This window comes from Pipistrellus kuhlii, unplaced genomic scaffold, assembly GCF_014108245.1.
Source record: "Pipistrellus kuhlii isolate mPipKuh1 unplaced genomic scaffold, mPipKuh1.p scaffold_m20_p_3, whole genome shotgun sequence".
In the NCBI taxonomy this organism is placed as follows: domain Eukaryota; kingdom Metazoa; phylum Chordata; class Mammalia; order Chiroptera; family Vespertilionidae; genus Pipistrellus; species Pipistrellus kuhlii.
The window spans coordinates 99,877,161-99,895,577 of NW_023425529.1; the positions used below are offsets into that span (position 1 = coordinate 99,877,161).

General features: G+C 40.0%; 1 protein-coding gene across 4 annotated transcripts in view; it reads left to right on the forward strand.

Moving 5' to 3' along the window:
• DCLK1 (doublecortin like kinase 1) overlaps window positions 1-18,417 on the forward strand; it is a 374,326-nt gene that overhangs the window by 302,483 nt on the left and 53,426 nt on the right. For all 4 annotated transcript variants that reach the window (XM_036455538.2, XM_036455539.2, XM_036455536.2 and 1 more), the window contains exon 11: window positions 4,474-4,620. In XM_036455538.2, the coding sequence (XP_036311431.1) occupies window positions 4,474-4,620 (147 nt within the window). The remainder of the gene's footprint in view (window positions 1-4,473; window positions 4,621-18,417) is intronic.

The following is an 18,417-nucleotide window of genomic DNA, read 5'->3' on the forward strand; positions in this document are numbered from 1 at the left end:
GTTATATTTTTCTCAAGTCTATTGTATTGTGTTAACCTAATTGGTGGTGTAAATAATTTCTACTTTAGTTATGAAGTGTCATAAATTAGTCTCACCACCTTCTTCATCAACTATGTGTACCATCAGAGACAGCCTAGAATCATACACTGAGCTGGTGAGAGAGATCAGCACTATGGAATATGGGATTTTCTTTTGTAAAGATTTAAGACAAATAAAGCATTTAATAAACTAACTTGTTAGTATATAAGAAAATGTTCATTCTAGAACCTTTAAATTTTCATTGTTCAAAGTTGCTTTACTTTACATGTATTGGTATTTTTTCAACTTAATTGTTATTTATATTTATAGATGGAGCCTATTTTTTTTTTTCTATTTCTGATTAGGACTTCATTCTTGTTTGAATTAACACAAGGTTATTGTCACATTTGAGGCTGAGGGAGATAAAAATATTAAATGGTTATTCCAACAACTAAGGTTGATTTCATTTAACCTGAAGATTTTTGTATTGCCACTGTATAGCCAAATAAAGTTTGGTGGTTACCAACAATGGAAATTTCACATTTCTAGCACCAGGGATAGTATTTTTATAATGATGCTACTTTTGAGATAAAAAACACACAAAACTTCAAATCATTCCTTTTGCCGCTCTGTGTGCTATTAAAAATTGAGTAGCCTGACACCCACAAGGGGCCCCTGTGATCAGCACTGGTGGGGTGGGTGGTGGTGGAGGGTGGCCCAAGTTTGGGGGCTCAAAAGTTCTAAAAACTGTTACTGCATTGCTCCTGCTCTTCCTTGACCCTAAGACCCTGCTTCGAGTCTAAGGAACCTTGCTGGCCTCCAGCTACTATCTATCCAACATGTCTGCATGAATCACTAGTAACAGCTTTCTGGTCTTCTTTCCCTGTCCACTCAGGGCTTGAGCTTGAGTAGGAGAGGGGATATTTAATTTTATTAACTTCCTTTCCACATCTCTGCTCTTCAACCTTCATATCAGTTCCCAGGCTGAAGGATTTGGGCAAGACTCATGACTACCCTCATTGCAATTCTATTTTTTGATGCAAGTTTTAGCTAAGGGATTTAGAAGCTTTATGAGGGTAGGCAGGCTGAGTAAAGAGCACAGCTATATAATAAAGAACCACCAACTTTCCTGAAAAGGGGGAGGGGGGATTCTAAGCTTTCTTCTATCCCTAATTTCTATCTTCATAAACTAGCCAGAATTTCATTTCAATTAGAAATCTGGAATGGTAGACATGATTGAAACTACATACCATTACAACCCCAAAAATATTAATTCTCATCCTTTTTATCCAGCACTTAATTTAGGAGCACATTTCACCCTACCCTTGTAACTGCCAAGCTCCTTTCCCCTTTGTTCAGTGGAGTTCCTTTTGTCAGTTTCCATCCCCTTTTCATGTCTTTGGTTCTGTTTGATGAGCCCTGACAGGAGTAGGATTTGGGTCCCCAGGAGGAGAGCCTTGGGTATAATTTATTTTTCTAGTAACCACTTGCCTTCTGTCCTTTATCAGTCTTTGTCCTGTGCTTTGATGGCTCAGGTTATTTTATGTTCCTGGGGCAAAGGGAAGTTGTGTTGTGTTATGGAAATAAAAGGTTTTATTTGCAAAACTACATTTAAAAAAACCCATTGGCCTAGTTTTAGGCAACTACAACTAAGTTAAATTTGAAGATGAGACATAAAAGAGGTAAAGGCTTAAGAGCTTGGAACACATTTTATGGGGAAACTTGTTATGTCAGTCATATAGTCTGGTGACTATAACTAAGGAGGCCCTTGTGTCCTTAACAGACTTTGTGAACTTTCTCTTGGTGGCCAACATAGTCTGACAAGGCCAGAGAGTGTCTGCAGAAAGCCACTAGATCAGACCATTACATTTGACCTGACCCAGAACTTCTGTGAGGCCAGGTCTGGAAGTCAAGGCCAATCCAAGACTTGATCCCTAAGAAATTTTGATGGAGCCATGTTTTTCAAACCGTAAGAATCCAGTGGTGTGCCAAAGATACAGGAAAAACAAGGTTTGAATTGCAGAATACAGTGAAATAACAATTACTAAAAGTCAAATTCAGCCCTTGCCAGGTTCAGCTCAGTTGATTGGAGCATTGTCCTGCATATCAAAGGTCACAGGCTCAATTCCCAGTCAAGACCTGATATCTTTCTCTCTCTCTCTTTCCTTCCTTCCCCCCTCTCCCTCTCTCTCTCCTTAATGCTTTTTTAAAATCAATAAAAAAGCATATTCTTGGGTGAGGATTAAAAATAAATAAGTTTCCAAAACCAGTTTGGCTCAGTGAATAGAGAAATGTACCTTGGTTGCAGGCACATCCCTAACAGGGGGTGTGTAGGAGGCAGCTGATGGATATTTCTCTCTCATCGATGTTCCTAACTCTCTCTATCTCTCCCTTCCTCTCTGTAAAACATCAATAAAATATATTTAAAAAAATAAGTTAAATTTCCTAATTATTAATAACAGGACTTTACAGCATTGCCTGCTTATGTGCACAGAGGAAGGCAAACCTTATGGGTGAAGGTGGCCCTGTGGCCAGACCCTAGAATTCAACAGGAGTTAAAAAATCTAAGGGAGCCCAGCCTCATGGCTTAGTGGTTGAGCTTCAGCCTCTGAACCAGGAGGTCATGGTTGGATTCTTGATTGAGACACATGCCAGGGTTGTGGGCTTCATCCCCAGCTGGAGGCATTCAGGAGAGCACTGATCAATAATTATCTCTCATCATTAATGTTTCTGTCTCTCTCTCTTTCCCTTCCTCCCTTTGAAATCAATAAAAAAATATATTTATAAAAGAAAATAAAAAGACAAAGATAGTACAGGGAACATTCCAGGAAGGGAATTCATTCCTGGAGTACAGAATGATCTAGGCATGTTTTAGTGACCAGGGATCATGAATGTCTTTAGATAGTGACAAGAGATGAGTTTAGATAAGTTAGAATGAAGGTTGGAGAAGATCTTGGAGAGCTATGGGAAAGGAATGCTGAGTCCTTGAAAAGAGAAAGAAAATCCATATCAATATGCCATATGGAAAGAAAGAAAATCCATATCAATATGCCAGTGCACAGGGTTCTTTGGGTACAGAGCCCGTAGAGGCAGTGCAGGTTACCTGGCGACATCACAACAACTCAGCGATGAATAACATTTATTCAGAAGGAGGTGAACCAGGAATGCCTTAAAGGAGGAGTTGGTTGGCTTTATTGGCCCCTTTTTTTGAGGATGAAGAGGAAATGAGATTACAGGATGCCTGGAGCCTGGATAATTAGGAAAAGGATAGAGTCATTGTGGGCCACCACATACAGCCTCACACATCGACAACAGTGGAGTGGCATGGAAATAACTTGAAAACTCATTTATAGCAGCCTTGCCTGGAGATAAACAGGAAGTCCAGAAATTGTTCATTTTTGGGAGAGGGGGGAAATGCATGTGTTTCAACACTTTGGATATTTTGAGGCTGACTGGACAGTGAGAACCTCTTGAGTAGAAATTGTATAGGGCAACAACATAAGGCCAGGTCCTACAGAGAGATTTGAAAATTGTCAGGTTATCAGTGCTATATCTTGCTTTTGCTATTTAAAAACAAAAATTAAGTCCCAGCCATTCCAGGTAGCAGATGAGCACAGCTGGAGACTGTGCTTCGCTGTTTGGTGCATTGTATGATGCAAGAAGGATGCAAACCCCGCTAGTGAATCAATTCCACGTTCTCCAACCCAGTTCCAACAAATGGAGCTAAAACTGGAGCCTAAAGTCATTGTTTTACCAAATAACAAAAAGTTAGCAGGGAACAGGGAAACAAAAGTTCAGATGAGTAACGGTTTTAGCAAACTTTCTTTGAAACTTCTTCACCCTCTGTCTTTCTCATTTTTAGGATGACAGTTTTTGGTCCATTTCTCTGTTTTTTACAAAGAATGACAGCATTGAAAAAGAAAACACTAGTCCCATCCCAAGAGAGATAAATCTAGAGTGAAAGGAATTGTGTGTGTGTGTGTGTGTGTGTGTGTGTGTGTGTGTGTGTGAATTTTCACATGGTAGAAGGGTGTGGTTTGCAGTATTACCTGTTTCTCATTTGAGGTGGTAAGATTATAACTTTGAACTTGCTGGGAGTTGGCATAAGGCAAGTACCACACACTGCAAGGACACCCAGGTCTCACAAAGCCTCTGCCCTGGAGACCAGCATTGTCCCTCCATGATGGCTGGAGCCCATGAAAAGACTGCAGTTATACATAGGTGGACAAGAGTCCTCACCCTGCTTTTTTCTTTGAGCTCTAGAGAAAATGGCTTTTCTAGAGAAATCACCATAAAGTCTGTAGGTCTTTGAGACCAAAGTGGCAGGAAAAGCCCTGGGAAGCCGAAGGTTTTGCCTGCATTCTTCATGTTCTTTATAATGTGTCAGTCCCTCTTCAGGGCAGCTTCAATGGACCATCTGTTCATTTGCTGCTATGCCTGCTGCTCTCTTCTCAGGGTGGAGACCTCTTTGATGCCATTACTTCCACGAACAAATACACTGAGAGAGATGCCAGTGGGATGCTGTACAACCTGGCCAGTGCTATCAAATACCTGCATAGCCTGAACATCGTCCACCGTGACATCAAGCCGGAGAACCTGCTGGTAAGAGAAATGCAACTTCAGGGCATCTTGAGTTCCAAGCACTCATGAGTAAATATGAATTTTTCTCTCTTAAAAAACACACACAAAAGCACCTTAAAGGCTACTATTCAACTGGTCGTCAATAACTACTGGGAAACTAATATTTTATGTTGATCTATAGTGATTAATGTGCCATTAGGAGCACTCACTATTAGCAAATGAAAACCTGAGGCAGGAGGATAGGAACAGAACTCAGGGACTCAGGGAGTCTAGGGATGTGGGTGAGTCCAGGATAGTGAGAGGAGCATTTATATTTGTATAATTTATCTACAGCATTTTTATTTTAGAAAGATTTATTTGGGGAGGGGGGAAAAGGAAGCCTTTTTAGTTTCTCTTAGTCTCCCAAATTTACATTCCAATTATACAAGTGTGAGCAAAAATGGCTTACAATTGTTCATATAGAAAATAATACAACCTGGTCAGCGAGCTTCTGTGGCTGAGCATTGACCTATGAACCAGGAGGTCACAGTTCAATTCCCTGACAGGGCACATCCCAGGTTGCATGCTCAATCCCTGGTGGGGAATGTGCAGGAGGCAGCTAATCAATGATTATCTCTCATCATTGATGTTTTTATCTCTGTCACCCTCTCCCTTTCTCTCTGAAATCAATAATAATACAATAATTAACTCTGTGTTTCACATATGAACAAATGTAAACCTACTTTTGCCCACTCCTGTATGGTCTAAAAGCTAAAAAAATAAATCATCTGAGTTTTCAAAAACATAAGCTCCTCAGCATAAAAGCAATCATGATGACGATTAATTTAAAAAATCAGAGACATTCTAACCCCCCTTAAAATGATTTGGTTTGTTTTTTATGAACCACCCCACCCCCCTCATCACTGGGAAATGTAGTTCCCCAGGAGAGCAAATGAGCACTCTTTCAGGGCCTGTTGTTAAGGGAGTGTTAGAAAGAATTGAGCTGGGCATCAGTCTGTCTCCTCTGGTGAATATGGGAATAACAAATTTTATTGGCTATTCAGGCTGGAATTTTAAATAATTGATTCAATCCTCTCTTCCCCCAAGATGGTAGTTCTCCCTCTACTTCCATTACCCAACCCTGAGAGTCAAAGTAATATGTGACTATTAGCTTGCCCATCTCTTCAGAAATCTGGGAATTGAGGATTTTCTTTCTAAAGCAGTGTTTCTCCAAGGGTGGTCAAAAGACCCCTACATCAGAATTACTCCCAAATGCATGTTAAAAATGCACATTCTATCCTGGCCAGTTTTGCTCAGTGGTTAGTTGACTCATGAACTAAAGGGTCTCGGGTTTGATTCCCTTTACAGGTTCAACCTCTGGCCCCCAGGCAAGGTGCAAATAGGAGGCAACCAATCAATGTATCTCTCTCATGTCAATCTCTCTCTCTTTCTCTTTCTCTCCCTCTCTTTCCCTCTTCCCCACTCTCTTCCACTCTTTAATGAGGGTTAAAAACAAACAAACACATAAAGCAAATTTCTGAGCCTCTTTGCAGTTCTACCAAATCAGAATATGGTGGCTGGTAACAGGTGCAAATGTGCCTTGCAGCAGGTTCTTCTGTATGATTAATAGCAACAAAGTTTAAAAGCAGATGAACAACCCAACATTTACTATTCAATGAAGTCTGGTAAGATCTGCTGTGATTGAGAACTATAATATCTATGCATACATCTTGTGCTGAGGGCTTTATATTAATAATTTCATTGAATTCTCTCAAGTACCGTTTAGGGATAAATTCTATTACTATCCCATTTCACAGGTAAGGAAACTGAGTGCCTAGGAGTTCAAAGATCTGCCCAAGGCCATAACAACTCATAAGCTGAGTGCCAGGATCTTAACCAGGATCTTTCCAAAGTTCAAGCTTTAACTTTTAGACTACATAAAGAGAGGAACGGACAGAGTGGTTTATGTCAGGCTAACTATGTGCTTGGTTTTGTCCCAGGGAAGACAGGCATATGCCTTCATGAAGATGACATTGAACTAGAAAAAATTCAAGAAATAAATATACAAGCCAGTAGTAGTTCATTGCAATTATTTTAGTACTCTTGTAGCCACTGGCTAATAAAGGCAGATGAGATCAAATGATATAGATCTGACTTAATTGCACCTCCAATTCCACATGGCTGCAGTAGCCTAAACATTCTCCTCTTCATAGCTACCCCTATAAACTGCAACAACTTTCTTCCCATCTGCATTAATTATTTCTGAATTATGTGGGATGGTCCCAAGGGAATAGACTTAAAACTGAGCTTTTGTTTAAATACTTCTCTAAGCTCTGAAAAGTCAGTAATTGAAAATTAAAGCTTTAATTCCCTTTCCCTTTTTCTAGGTTAGTTTTACTTCTCACCAAAGGGTTGTCTGTTTCTTAAATGCCATAAATGATTACATAGAAGTGTTCTTTTACTAAAATTACAATTTACAGGATAGTTATTAAGTATTATGCTCATTCCAATATATTTCAAATTACTCAAAAAGGAAAAAGGTTCTCTCCATTTTTGTTTTCTAATTTAAGAAAGTGAAATATATATGTACATGTGTGCATACACACACACACACACATACACACACACACACACCATTGTAGTAATTCATAATTTAGATTTAAAGATGGCAGCGCCCACAGCCAATAAGCAGGGAATATGCTAATTGACTGCCACGCCCTCAAAGATGATGAGCCATAAGATGGCGGCGCCCAGTCCCCTCAGCACCACCATGTCTGCCTCCAGAGTCCCCCAGTCTCCTTAGTGCCCCAGTCACCCAGGACCAGCCCGAGGTGCAGGCAAGCTTCAGATGGCAGTTGCTCAGCTGCCCAGGGTCATCTGAAACTCAGGGAACCAGATCCCGGCCAAGCCTTGGGCTGCAGGTAGTGGCAGCAGCAGAGGTCTGATGGGGGCGTCATCTTCCCCTGATCACTGGGTCGCCTCCTGCCCCTGAGGGCTCCCAAACTGTGAGAGGGGGCAGGCAGGTCTGAGGGACACCCCCCACCTCCAGTGCATAAATTTTCATGCACCAGGCCTCTAGTACATGTATAAGAAACTCAGTAATTCTGGTTCTACACAACCATAATTTCTACAGGAGTGTGTTAAGGGTTGGTGAGGTTTGCAGTGATAAATATATTATGGGATAAAATTGGTAGGAATATAGAATAAATTTAACAAAATTAGGATTACATCACAAATTGCACTGAGACATATTAATTTTATATTTGTTTAACTTTTTGTGAAAAAGAGAGAGCCATCATGGGAAGCACACATTCACATACTCAGTATTTATAGTCAGATGAGAAAAAGTTCAAAAAACAAATGACAAACCAACTAGGGCATTGCCAGCCACATTATAGGCGAAAATTGATAACTGAAGCAATATTAATATATTTAACAATTTTATTATTATATCATTACCAAGTTGTTGTTTTTTGTTATTCTTACCCAAGGACATGATCATTGGTGAGAGAGAGAGAGAGAGAGAGAGAGAGAGAGAGAGAGAGAGAGAGAGAGAGAGAGACAGAGAGAGAGAGCGCGAGCCTGCATACACCCTGACCAGGGATGGAACCCACAATCTAGGTATGCACCCTGACCTGGAATCAAACCTGCAAACTTTTGGTGTACAGGATGACACTCCAATTAACTGAGCCTCTTGGCCAGTGCACTAAGTTATTGTTTTATACAATTTTTTGTGTGTGTCAAAGATTGTATGTGGTTCATTTTGCATTGTCAGGCATGATGCTTAATAATTGTATGGATGAGAAACCAGTAGATGAGATTAGATAAGAGAGTGAATGAGTGATACTTCTCTCAGAATAGAGGACAGATCCAATATGTCACATTCAAGTCATTTCCCAACTCATCTTACATTGAAGAATCACATTGGCTTCCATCTAAACTTCACTGAGGGGGAAGAGAAAGAGCATTATTTTCCCAGCTTCACTTAAACATGGGACCATAGTGTGTGTGTGTGTGTGTGTGTGTGTGTATGTGCGCACGCGCGCGCGCGCGCGGGCCTATAAGAAATCTTTTGCTTTTTTCAAAACAAACAAAAAAGAAATAATCTTAATAATTATCAACTGCCTTAATTTTACATGAGTCACCACTAGATGGCAAGCTTGTAGCCTTATTAGCAAAAATCATCAGTAGCAGCTTGTATTCTCCCTGGGAGCTGGAGGTAAGGGGTCTTTTTCAAATGTATATGCAAATATCACTTCATCAAGAAAATTAAAGTCTTTACTGGCAAAAAATGTAACTTATATAACTAGTTTTTGTTAGGTTTCAGAAATACACAGTGATTTTCTTGAAATGTAAAAGTTTATGTTCAGAAGCCATCTCTTGATCAGAAATTTTCTTTTAAAAATTATATGCCTGCCAAGACTGGTTTGGCTCAATGGATAGAGCGTTGGCTTGGGGACTGAAGGGTCCCAGGTTCGATTCTGGTCAAGGGCATGTACCTTGGTTGCGGGCATATCTCCAGTAGGGGGTGTGCAAGAGGCAGCTGATTGATGACTCTCTCATCGATGTTTCTAACTCTCTATCTCTCTCCCTTCCTCTCTGTACAAAATCAATAAAATATATTTTAAAAAATAAAATAAAATAAAAATAAAAATTATATGCCTGCTCTTAGTTGCTTATCAACAATAGCATGCATAATAATGACCCTCATTTTTACTAAATTGATAGTACCCTGTTTTCCCCCAAGTGATGAACAAAACTCGTGCTCCAGCTCTTCCGGTTCAAGCCAATGCTGCTCTTACAAATTTCCTTCTGTATTAATCCCATCTCATAATCTCAAAAATAAATCCATTTTGTGATAGGATAGCCAACTACACTGGTAAAAAGGCAAATGCCAAAACTGTGTAGAGAGGCCATATGTAAAAATACAGTTGAATAGATTTGTAGTCAGTCCACTATACTATGAACTTGAGTCACCAGAGTTGATTAATGAATTAGGTATTACTCAAAAGAAGGGGGTCATGGGTGTCACTATTCCTGCCCTAATCAGCATTACCAGTGATCTGAAGTGAAGGTGTAATGTATATTACATCAAATGACAGCATTAATATACAAAAATATATTTATTTCTATAAATGTTCAAAATCAGTGAGATAAAATTGAACAAGAAATAAACATAAACCTGTATGGACTAAGTAGCTTAAGTGTAGTTGTTTTAATAATCATTGCAGAAAAGCAGTTGTGGTAAAATTTGGCCTGAGGTCAAAGGTTAGTGGTTGAACATAAGTCTGAGTGAATCTCAATGTGACATGGCTACTAAAGATATTATTGTGCCCTTACACAAGAGTGTCACCATCAAGACATTACACTGCCCGCTCACACCATATTACCTCTCTGGTGAGGGAACTGAACATGTCACATCAGAGGCCTGGAGTACAGCCCAGAGAGAGGATGGAGAAAGTAGAGAATGGTGATTCTTACCAAACACATGAAAGACTGCCAGATGGAAGATGGGGACTGTTTTGTGCTATATTTGAGAGTACTGACCTCAAACTAAAGAAAATACATTCATGGGTAAGAGATTTAAGGTTGAAGTAAGAAAAACTTTCGATAAAGTACACTGCTTGAAAATTAAGTGTCTTTTATTACAGGTAACTTATAGTCATTGGAATGTCAAAGCAGAAACCGAATGATCATTTTTCATAGGTATTTAGAAAAACATTCTTCTATCTGAATGTGGTTAGAAGTTGAGGGAATAAAGAAGAAACAATATTTTCCCCCAAATTATTTAGTACAATAATGTTTCAGTTACTTTACTCAACATATACTAAAGGCCCTTCTTCTAGGATCTATAACTCCATCAGGGAGAAGACAACAGGAAGTAAAGGGTAGTGTATTGCCTTGGTTGGTCTGTATCCATCTGTTCCACTAATCATTCCTTCTCTCATTAAGGACTTAATAGCATTCATTTCAAGTTATTCACTTTTTTGGTATATAGCACTATGATTTTTTTCTTCATTTTATTTTTTTCTATTATCATTTATTCCCTGGTACCCTTTTCCACCTCCACACACCCTTCCCCCGCCCCGCCCCCCGCCACCTGCAATCACTAAACTGTTGTCCCTGTCCACAAGTTTTTTCTTTTCTTGTTTCCTTTTTGCTCAATCCCACCTCACACTCCACCACCACCACCACCACCACCACTAGAGCTGTCTACCTGCTCTGTATCTATACGTCTGTCTTAGTTTGTTCATTAAATTCAATATGTGAGTAAAATCATGTGGTACTTTTCTTTTTCTGATTGACTTATTTCACTTAACATAATGTTCTCCAGGTCCATCCATGCTATTGCAAAGGGTAGAATTTTCTTCCTTTTTTGAGCTGAGTAGTATTCTATTGTGTAAATGTACCACAGTTTTTTGTGTTGTTTTTTTTTTATCCACCCATCTACTGATGAACACTTGGGCTACTTCTAAATGTTGGCTATTTTAAATAATTCTGCAATGAGAATAGGGATGCATAAAGTTTTTCAAATTAATGTTTTGGGTTTCTTTGGATATTTTTTCAGAAGTGGAATCTTAGGGTCATAGACAGTTCCATTTTTAATTTTTTCATATAACTCCATACTGGTTTCCACAATGGCTGCACCATCTATATTCCCACCAACAGTGCACAAGGGTTCCCTTTTCTCCACATCCTTGCCAACACTGTTTTTTTTATATTTACTGATGATAGCCATTCTGACAGTATGGGGTGATATCTCATTGTGGTTTTAATTTGCATTTCTCTGATGACTAGTACTAAATTGAGCATCTTTTCTTATATTGATTGGCCATCTGTACATCTTTGGAGAAGTGTCTACTCAGTTTCTTTGCCCATTTTTTAATTGGATTGTTTGTTTGCTTTGGTGTTGAGTTGCATAAGTTCTTTATCAATTTTGGATATACCCCTTTTTTCAGAAGTGTTCTTTGGGGAATATGTTCTCCCATTTAGTGGGTTTTCTTTACATTTTTAAAAATATATTTTATTGATTTTTTTTTTTTTTTACAGAGAGGAAGATAGAGGGACAGAGAGTTAGAAACATTGATGAGAGAGAATCATCAATCAGCTGCCTCCTGCACACCCCCTGCAACCAAGGTACATGCCTTTGACCTGAATTGAACCTGGGGATGTGCCTGCAACCAAGGTACATGTTCTTGACCAGAATCAAACCTGGGACCTTTCAGTCCGCAAGCTGACGCTCTATCCATTGAGCAAACTGGTTTCGGCTTTTCATTTTGTTGATAGTTTCTTTTGCTGGGCAATATGTTTTTAGTTTGGTGTGGTCCCATTTGCTTATTTTTCTTTTGTTTTCCTTACCCAAGAAGAAATATCAGAAAAAATATTGCTAAGAGAAATCTCTGAGAATTCACTGCCTATACTCTCTTCTAGGATTTTTTATGGTTTTGAGTCAACATTAAAGACTTTAATCCATTTTTATTTTATTCTCATGTGCAGTATAAGAAGGTGGTTTAGTTTCATTTTGCATGTATCTGTCTAATTTTCACAATACCATTTGTTGAATAGACTATCTTTAACCCATTGTTTGTTTTGGGTGTTTTTTGTTTTTGTTTTTTTTGTTTTTTTTTTCCTTATATGGTTGAATGTTAATTGAATATAAAAACATGGGTTTATTTCTATGATCTCTGTTCTGTTCCATCAATCTATATGTCTGTTTTTAGGCCAGTATCTTGCTCTTTTAATTAATTGGCCTTGTAGTATAGTTTTATATAGATATTAAGTAGCATGATTTTTCCAACTTTGTTCTTCTTTCTCGAGATCACTGTTGCTATTCAGGGTCTTTTGTGATTCCATATAAATTTTGATATATTTGTCCTAGTTCTGTGAAATACACCATTGATATCTTGATAAAAATTGTGTTGAATCTGTAGATTTCTTTAGGTAATATTGACATTTTATTAATGTTATTTTTTCCTACCCATGAATGTGGTATATGCTTCCACTTATTTGTATCTTCTTCAATTTCTTTTTCAGTATCTTATAATTTTCTGAGTGAGTACCGGACTTTTACATTCTTGGTTAGCTTTATACCTAGGTATTTTATTCTAATTTTTGAAGCAATTTTGAATGGAAATATTTTCTTAGTTTCTCTTTCTGATAGTTCATTATCTATACTAGTAAAAGGATAATATGCTAATTAGACCAGGAAACCTTCTGTATATCCTCCCGGACAAAGCCATGGTGATGGGGCTGAGGCAAAGACAATTAGGGGTGATCAGGCCAGGAGAGGAGGGCAGTTGGGGGTGACCAGGCTGGCACCAGGGGGGCCAGTTGAGGGTGAGCAGGCCAGCAGTGGGGGCCAGTTTGAGGGAAGCAGGCTAGCGGGGAGGGGGCAGTTGGGGTGAGCAGACTGACAGGGGTGGTCAGTTAGAGCTAAGCAGGCTGGCGTGGGGGGGGGGGGGCGGTGGCAGTAGGGGGCCAGCAGGCCGGCAGGGTTGCCAGTTGGGGGTGAGCAGGTCAACAGGGGGGAGTCAGATGGGGCTGAGCAGGCTGGCAGGGGGGGGGGCAGTAGGGGCAAGCAGGCAGTCAGGGGAGGGGAAGTTTAGGGCGAGAAGACCAGCTGGGGAGGCAGTTGGGGGCAAGCAGTCTGGCAGGCAGAGTAGTTAGGAAAAATCATGCAGGCAAGCAGAGGCAATCAGGGTCTATCAGACAGGCAGGCAGAGGGCTTAGGGGCAATCAGACAGACAGGTGAGCAGTTAGGAGCCAGTGGTCCCAGATTGCGAGAGGGGTGTCTCCCAAGGGGTCCCAGATTGGAGAGGGTGCACATCAGCAAAAGTCTCAAAACACTTAGATATCTGCCTTTGCCTGCAGGCTCTCTGTTAGGCTCATTCACTTAAAAAGCTATAATATCCCAATCCAATGTTATTCAGCTAACAAATGGCAGAGCCAGAAGTTAAGCTCGGGTATGTTTGAGTCCATGATCTAACTAGTATGTCCTCCTGTCTCCATATCATGCCTTTATTTTACTGATCAGTGCCTAATATAAGTTGTTTCTGTATTTTTTCCATATTAAACATACTGAGGTAAATTTATATATATGACTTTTAAGTTTCATTTCTAGTAGTAGAATACTATACTCCTCGGCAATATTTAACTTCCTCGGGGTGGGGTGAGATTGACTCAAATGGGTGGTGCCATTGCTTCTCCCCAGGCTGATGCTTCATGAATGGGACCCCTTGGTGGACATCCCTCTTGCATTCTTGGACCACTGGCTCCTAACTGCTCACCTGCCTCCCTGATTGCCCCTAAGCCTTCTGCCTGCCTGTCTGATTCAGTAATGACTCATCTCAGGTATCCTTGCAGCTGACCTCTCAGCTCTCTCTGCAGAGCCACTGACTCCAGATCTACTTACACAGCTCTGGTCTGCTGGAGCCAAGGGTGAGTGGCTGCAAAAGAAATTTTGTGTGTTGCCCCTTTAAGAGGGTGCCTGGATTTTAGTCATTTCTTCTTGGCAGGCAGAAATCCTATTGCTTTTCACAGCCAGATATGCAGAGTTCTGGTGCTCTAGGCTAGGAAGCCCAGTTTAGTGTTTAGACCCCAAACTCCTCAGGGGGAATCCCTGAGATACTTCAGAACTTCAGCTGCCACCCATGGGATCCCAGCCAGCCATCTCATGCCTCTGCACTTCCTATCAGGTTCAATGTGGCCTCCTCTGTAAGTCTCTCCTGCTGCCTTTCAGTTGGTTACTCAGGATGATTTTCTACACTTTTGTTGTAGTTCCAGGGTCCTGGAAGGTGAGTGTAGCTTTCATCTATTCTACCACTATCTTCCAAGTCTCAACACTTCAAATTGTTGATGAAAGAAACATTCAAATTCCTGAGCCCAGACATGGCTCCTCCATCTCCCCAGTGACAGTAGCAGGTACAACTCACTTGCTTGTCTACTTTGAGCCACCTTTGATTCATTTCATATTAAAATATTTAGCCTTGCCCTAGCCAATTTGGCTCAGTGGATGAAGCATTGGCCTGCGGACTGAAGGGTCCCAGGTTCAGTTCTGACCAAGGGCACATGCCAGGGTTGTGGGCTCAATACCCAGGGTGTGGGGCATGCAGGAGGCAGCCAATCAATGATTCTCTCATCATTGATGTTTCTATCTCTCTCTCCCTCTCCCTTTCTCGTTGAAATATATAATATATATAGTCATAGTCTTATTGGATTAACAATGATTGTGGGGAAAGTCATAAGGATATCAGTCATCTCATATGTATTGGTATAGAGTAACTTGATATAGTCTTTCTGAAAGTTAATTTGGTAATATATAACTAAAGCCTTAAATAATATGTGAACTGTAATTCTACTATTAGAAATTCAACTTAAAGAAAGAGTATATATATATATATATATATATATATATATATATATATATTTACCTCAGTATTTTTAATATGGAAAAAATACAGAAACAACTTATATTAGGCACTGATCAGTAAAATAAAGGCATGATATGGAGACAGGAGGGCATTTCAGTTAGATCATGGACTCAAACATTCCTGAGCTTAACTTCTGGCTCTGCCATTTGTTAGCTGAATAACATTGGATTGGGCAATTACCCTGTTTCCTGAAAATAAGACAGTGTCTTATATTAATTTTTGCTCCCAAAGATGTGCTAGGTCTTATTTTCAGGGGATATCTTATTTTTTCATGAAGAAGAATAGGGCACACATTTATTGTTAAATGAAAATAAAGGAAATTTATTACCTGTATACGGTACGGTAGTATAGTAGTTGTCAGCCCAAACCAGACAAACTGTGAATCCTACAGTATCAAGAATTTATTCATTTATTCAATGACAATCATGTCATCATCTTCTGGAACATCATCATAACAATCCAATTCCTGAATTTCCTGGTGAATTTCTTGTGACTCCACTTCTTTCAGAATCATTGCACCAAATCTCTCATGTTTAGCAATAGCACTGTCTTTAAATGAGTACTTCTTGTCAAGGTAGCCTGCTCGCAGTGCATTTGCAATGCAACTGTCAGTGATTTTCTCCCATGAATTCTTCACTCAAGTCACAGCTTCTTGCAGTTTAGGTTTCACAAAGTTTCCACACTGATTTCTCTCCATTCTATTTTCAATGTAGTCATTAATTTCCATGCGCAAATTGTCTTTGAATGGCTTGCTTATTGCAATATCAAGAGTCTGGAGATAGGCTGTCATTCCTGCGGAAATCATTATCTGATCTATTTTTCTTTTGTGAAGAAATGTCTTCATGTCTTTAGTGTGGTGAGTGCTGGCTGCATCCCAGACTAGTAGACCTCTTTGGCTCCCTCGCATAACAAGCGGCAGCATTAAATCGACCCACTTCCTTATAACTGCTTGTGTGGTCCAGGCTTTTTCAGTTTCAAGAATAAAAACGACCAAAACACATTCAATCTTTTCCTTCTTGTCCTTAGAAATAATTAAAGGTGGGATTTTAGTGCCATCCAGACGAATTGCCAAAATACAGGAAACACGTGCATTTTCGTAAGCAATGGAGAGAATGTACACTAAGGAGGCACCTTGCTGTTCAATTGTTGTTTGAGATGATTGGCCCATAAACACTGCAGTTTCATCCATAGCAATCATGTTGGAAAGATTGTATTTAGAGAAGTCAGCATCATCAATAAAGGACTTGAATGCGAGTGCTCGCTTAATAACTTGAGTATTTTCCAACCTAAACAATGTTGTAGATCTTCTTAAAGACAGTTCACTTTGCTGAAGGAAATTATCCAGCCAGTGTTGTGATGCTTTGAAGTCTTCAGGGGCTATGTCAAACTGTGGTGCCATTGCAAGGGCAAATTCTTGAATCTGAGCCCTATTCCCAACCAAAGCCTTTGCTCTCCTGTCAACAACCCATTCGCAGATCAGGTCTTCCAGATCGGAAAATAATGGTTGCCGACCTGATCCACACTTGCACTTTTTAGCATTTCCCTTGTCCACTTGTTCAATGAGGTTACCATACTCTGCTCACCATTTTCGGACCAATCGGATACTCAACATCTTCTCTTTGCAGAAAGCAGTAAGATTTTGGCCCCAAGAATTTTCCACTATTCCTTTCTTGTACTCCACGGAGTAGCTTTTTCTTTTTGTGCTCATTTCTAGGGGTAAAAATAAGAAATTGGGATATCAAGGTGGGGGGAAGATTACTTAAAATGGCACAGGCGGGATCAGAGGGGGGAATCAAAATGGCACAGGAGAATCAGGGGAGGGATTACCATTTTAGTAACCCCTTTTGATCCTCCTGTGTCATTTTGATTGCCCCCTCTGATCCTCCTGTGTCATTTTAAGTGATCCCTGTGCCACTGAACACCTTCACCAGAAATCCCCCCTACCCCTTTATCAGACATTTATCCCCTGGCACCTGCCTGGATCTGGGCTGGAGCAGGGTCTGTCACTGACTGAAAACCTTCGGTCATCATGAGGGCGGCTGTGAGCATCAGGTAGTGTCACCAGAGACAGACCAGCACTCACCACCTTCGCTGCGTTCCATCCACTCTAATCCTCCTGTTCTTCTACATGCATCTGTGAAAGTCACCTCCTCTCTCCCGCCCGGAGCTCACCACTCACTCTGACCTCCGCTCCACCTCCACACAGCAGTGACGTCAGGACTCCGCGTAATGTCACTGGTTGCTAGAAGCCAGTCGCCGCAGCCCTAGTGACCAGTTTCCGGTAAATTCATTTTCATTCTGAGACAGAGCCTAGGGGGGGGCTTATTTTCGGGGGGGGGGGGGATGCCTTATATTTCACTCAGAAGGAAACCTGTAAATGTCTTATTTTTCAGAGGATGTTTTATTTTCTGGGAAACACGGTACTTAACATCTCGGAGCCTTAATTTTTTTATATGTAAAATATCAGTAAGATTACTTAATAAGGTTCTCGTAGAAATCAAATGGAATAACGAATGTGAAGTTCTTAACAGGATGGCTGGCATATCCCATCTACTCACTAAATGGCAGTGAGTAGTTGTTGGGGTTATTATTGTGTTGCATTCATATAATGGAATATCCAGCGGCCACTAAAAGTCATGATGTTGAGATGTGCTTATTCACTTGGGAAAACTTCAGGATATATTATCCACCAGAAACAGAAGAGCAAGAAAAAAAGAGAAAGAAAGCCCTGGAAGTCCATACATAAAAATGTTAAGAATAGTCATTTCTGCGGAGACTGGTTTGGCTCAATGGATAGAGCGTCGGCTTGGGGACTGAAGGGACCCAGGTTCGATTCCGGTCAAGGGCATGTACCTTGGTTGCGGGCATATCCGCAGTAGGGGGTGTGCAAGAGGCAGCTGATTGATGACTCTCTCTCATCGATGTTTCTAGCTCTCTATCTCTCTCCCTTCCTCTCTGTACAAAATCAATAAAAATATATTAAAAAAAAAAAAGAATAGTCATTTCTAGGTATCAAGATTATGGGTGTAATTCCTTTTCTCTATAATTCTCTGTCATTTGTAATTTTCCTACAGTGCTATATTGGATATTACTTACATGACAAAAATGTAATATATTTTTTAATTGCAAGTGACATTTATTCCCCAAATTTTAATAAAATCCTAGGATTATACAATACTTAAGAGAATCCAGAATGTGAGTGTTTTATGTATTTCACTGCAGCTCATAGAACTCCTTTTTAGATAGTTTCATGACTATTTTAAAGTGAGGATGAGAATCTGGTTTCTTGAAGTTTCCATTCATTTCTCCATCTTCCTAGATATCTCTAGTGTAATGCTCTGAAAAACTATTTAATTTCTCCTTTAACATTATTATACCTCTTTTGACTTACTTCTTTCTAAAGTCCATA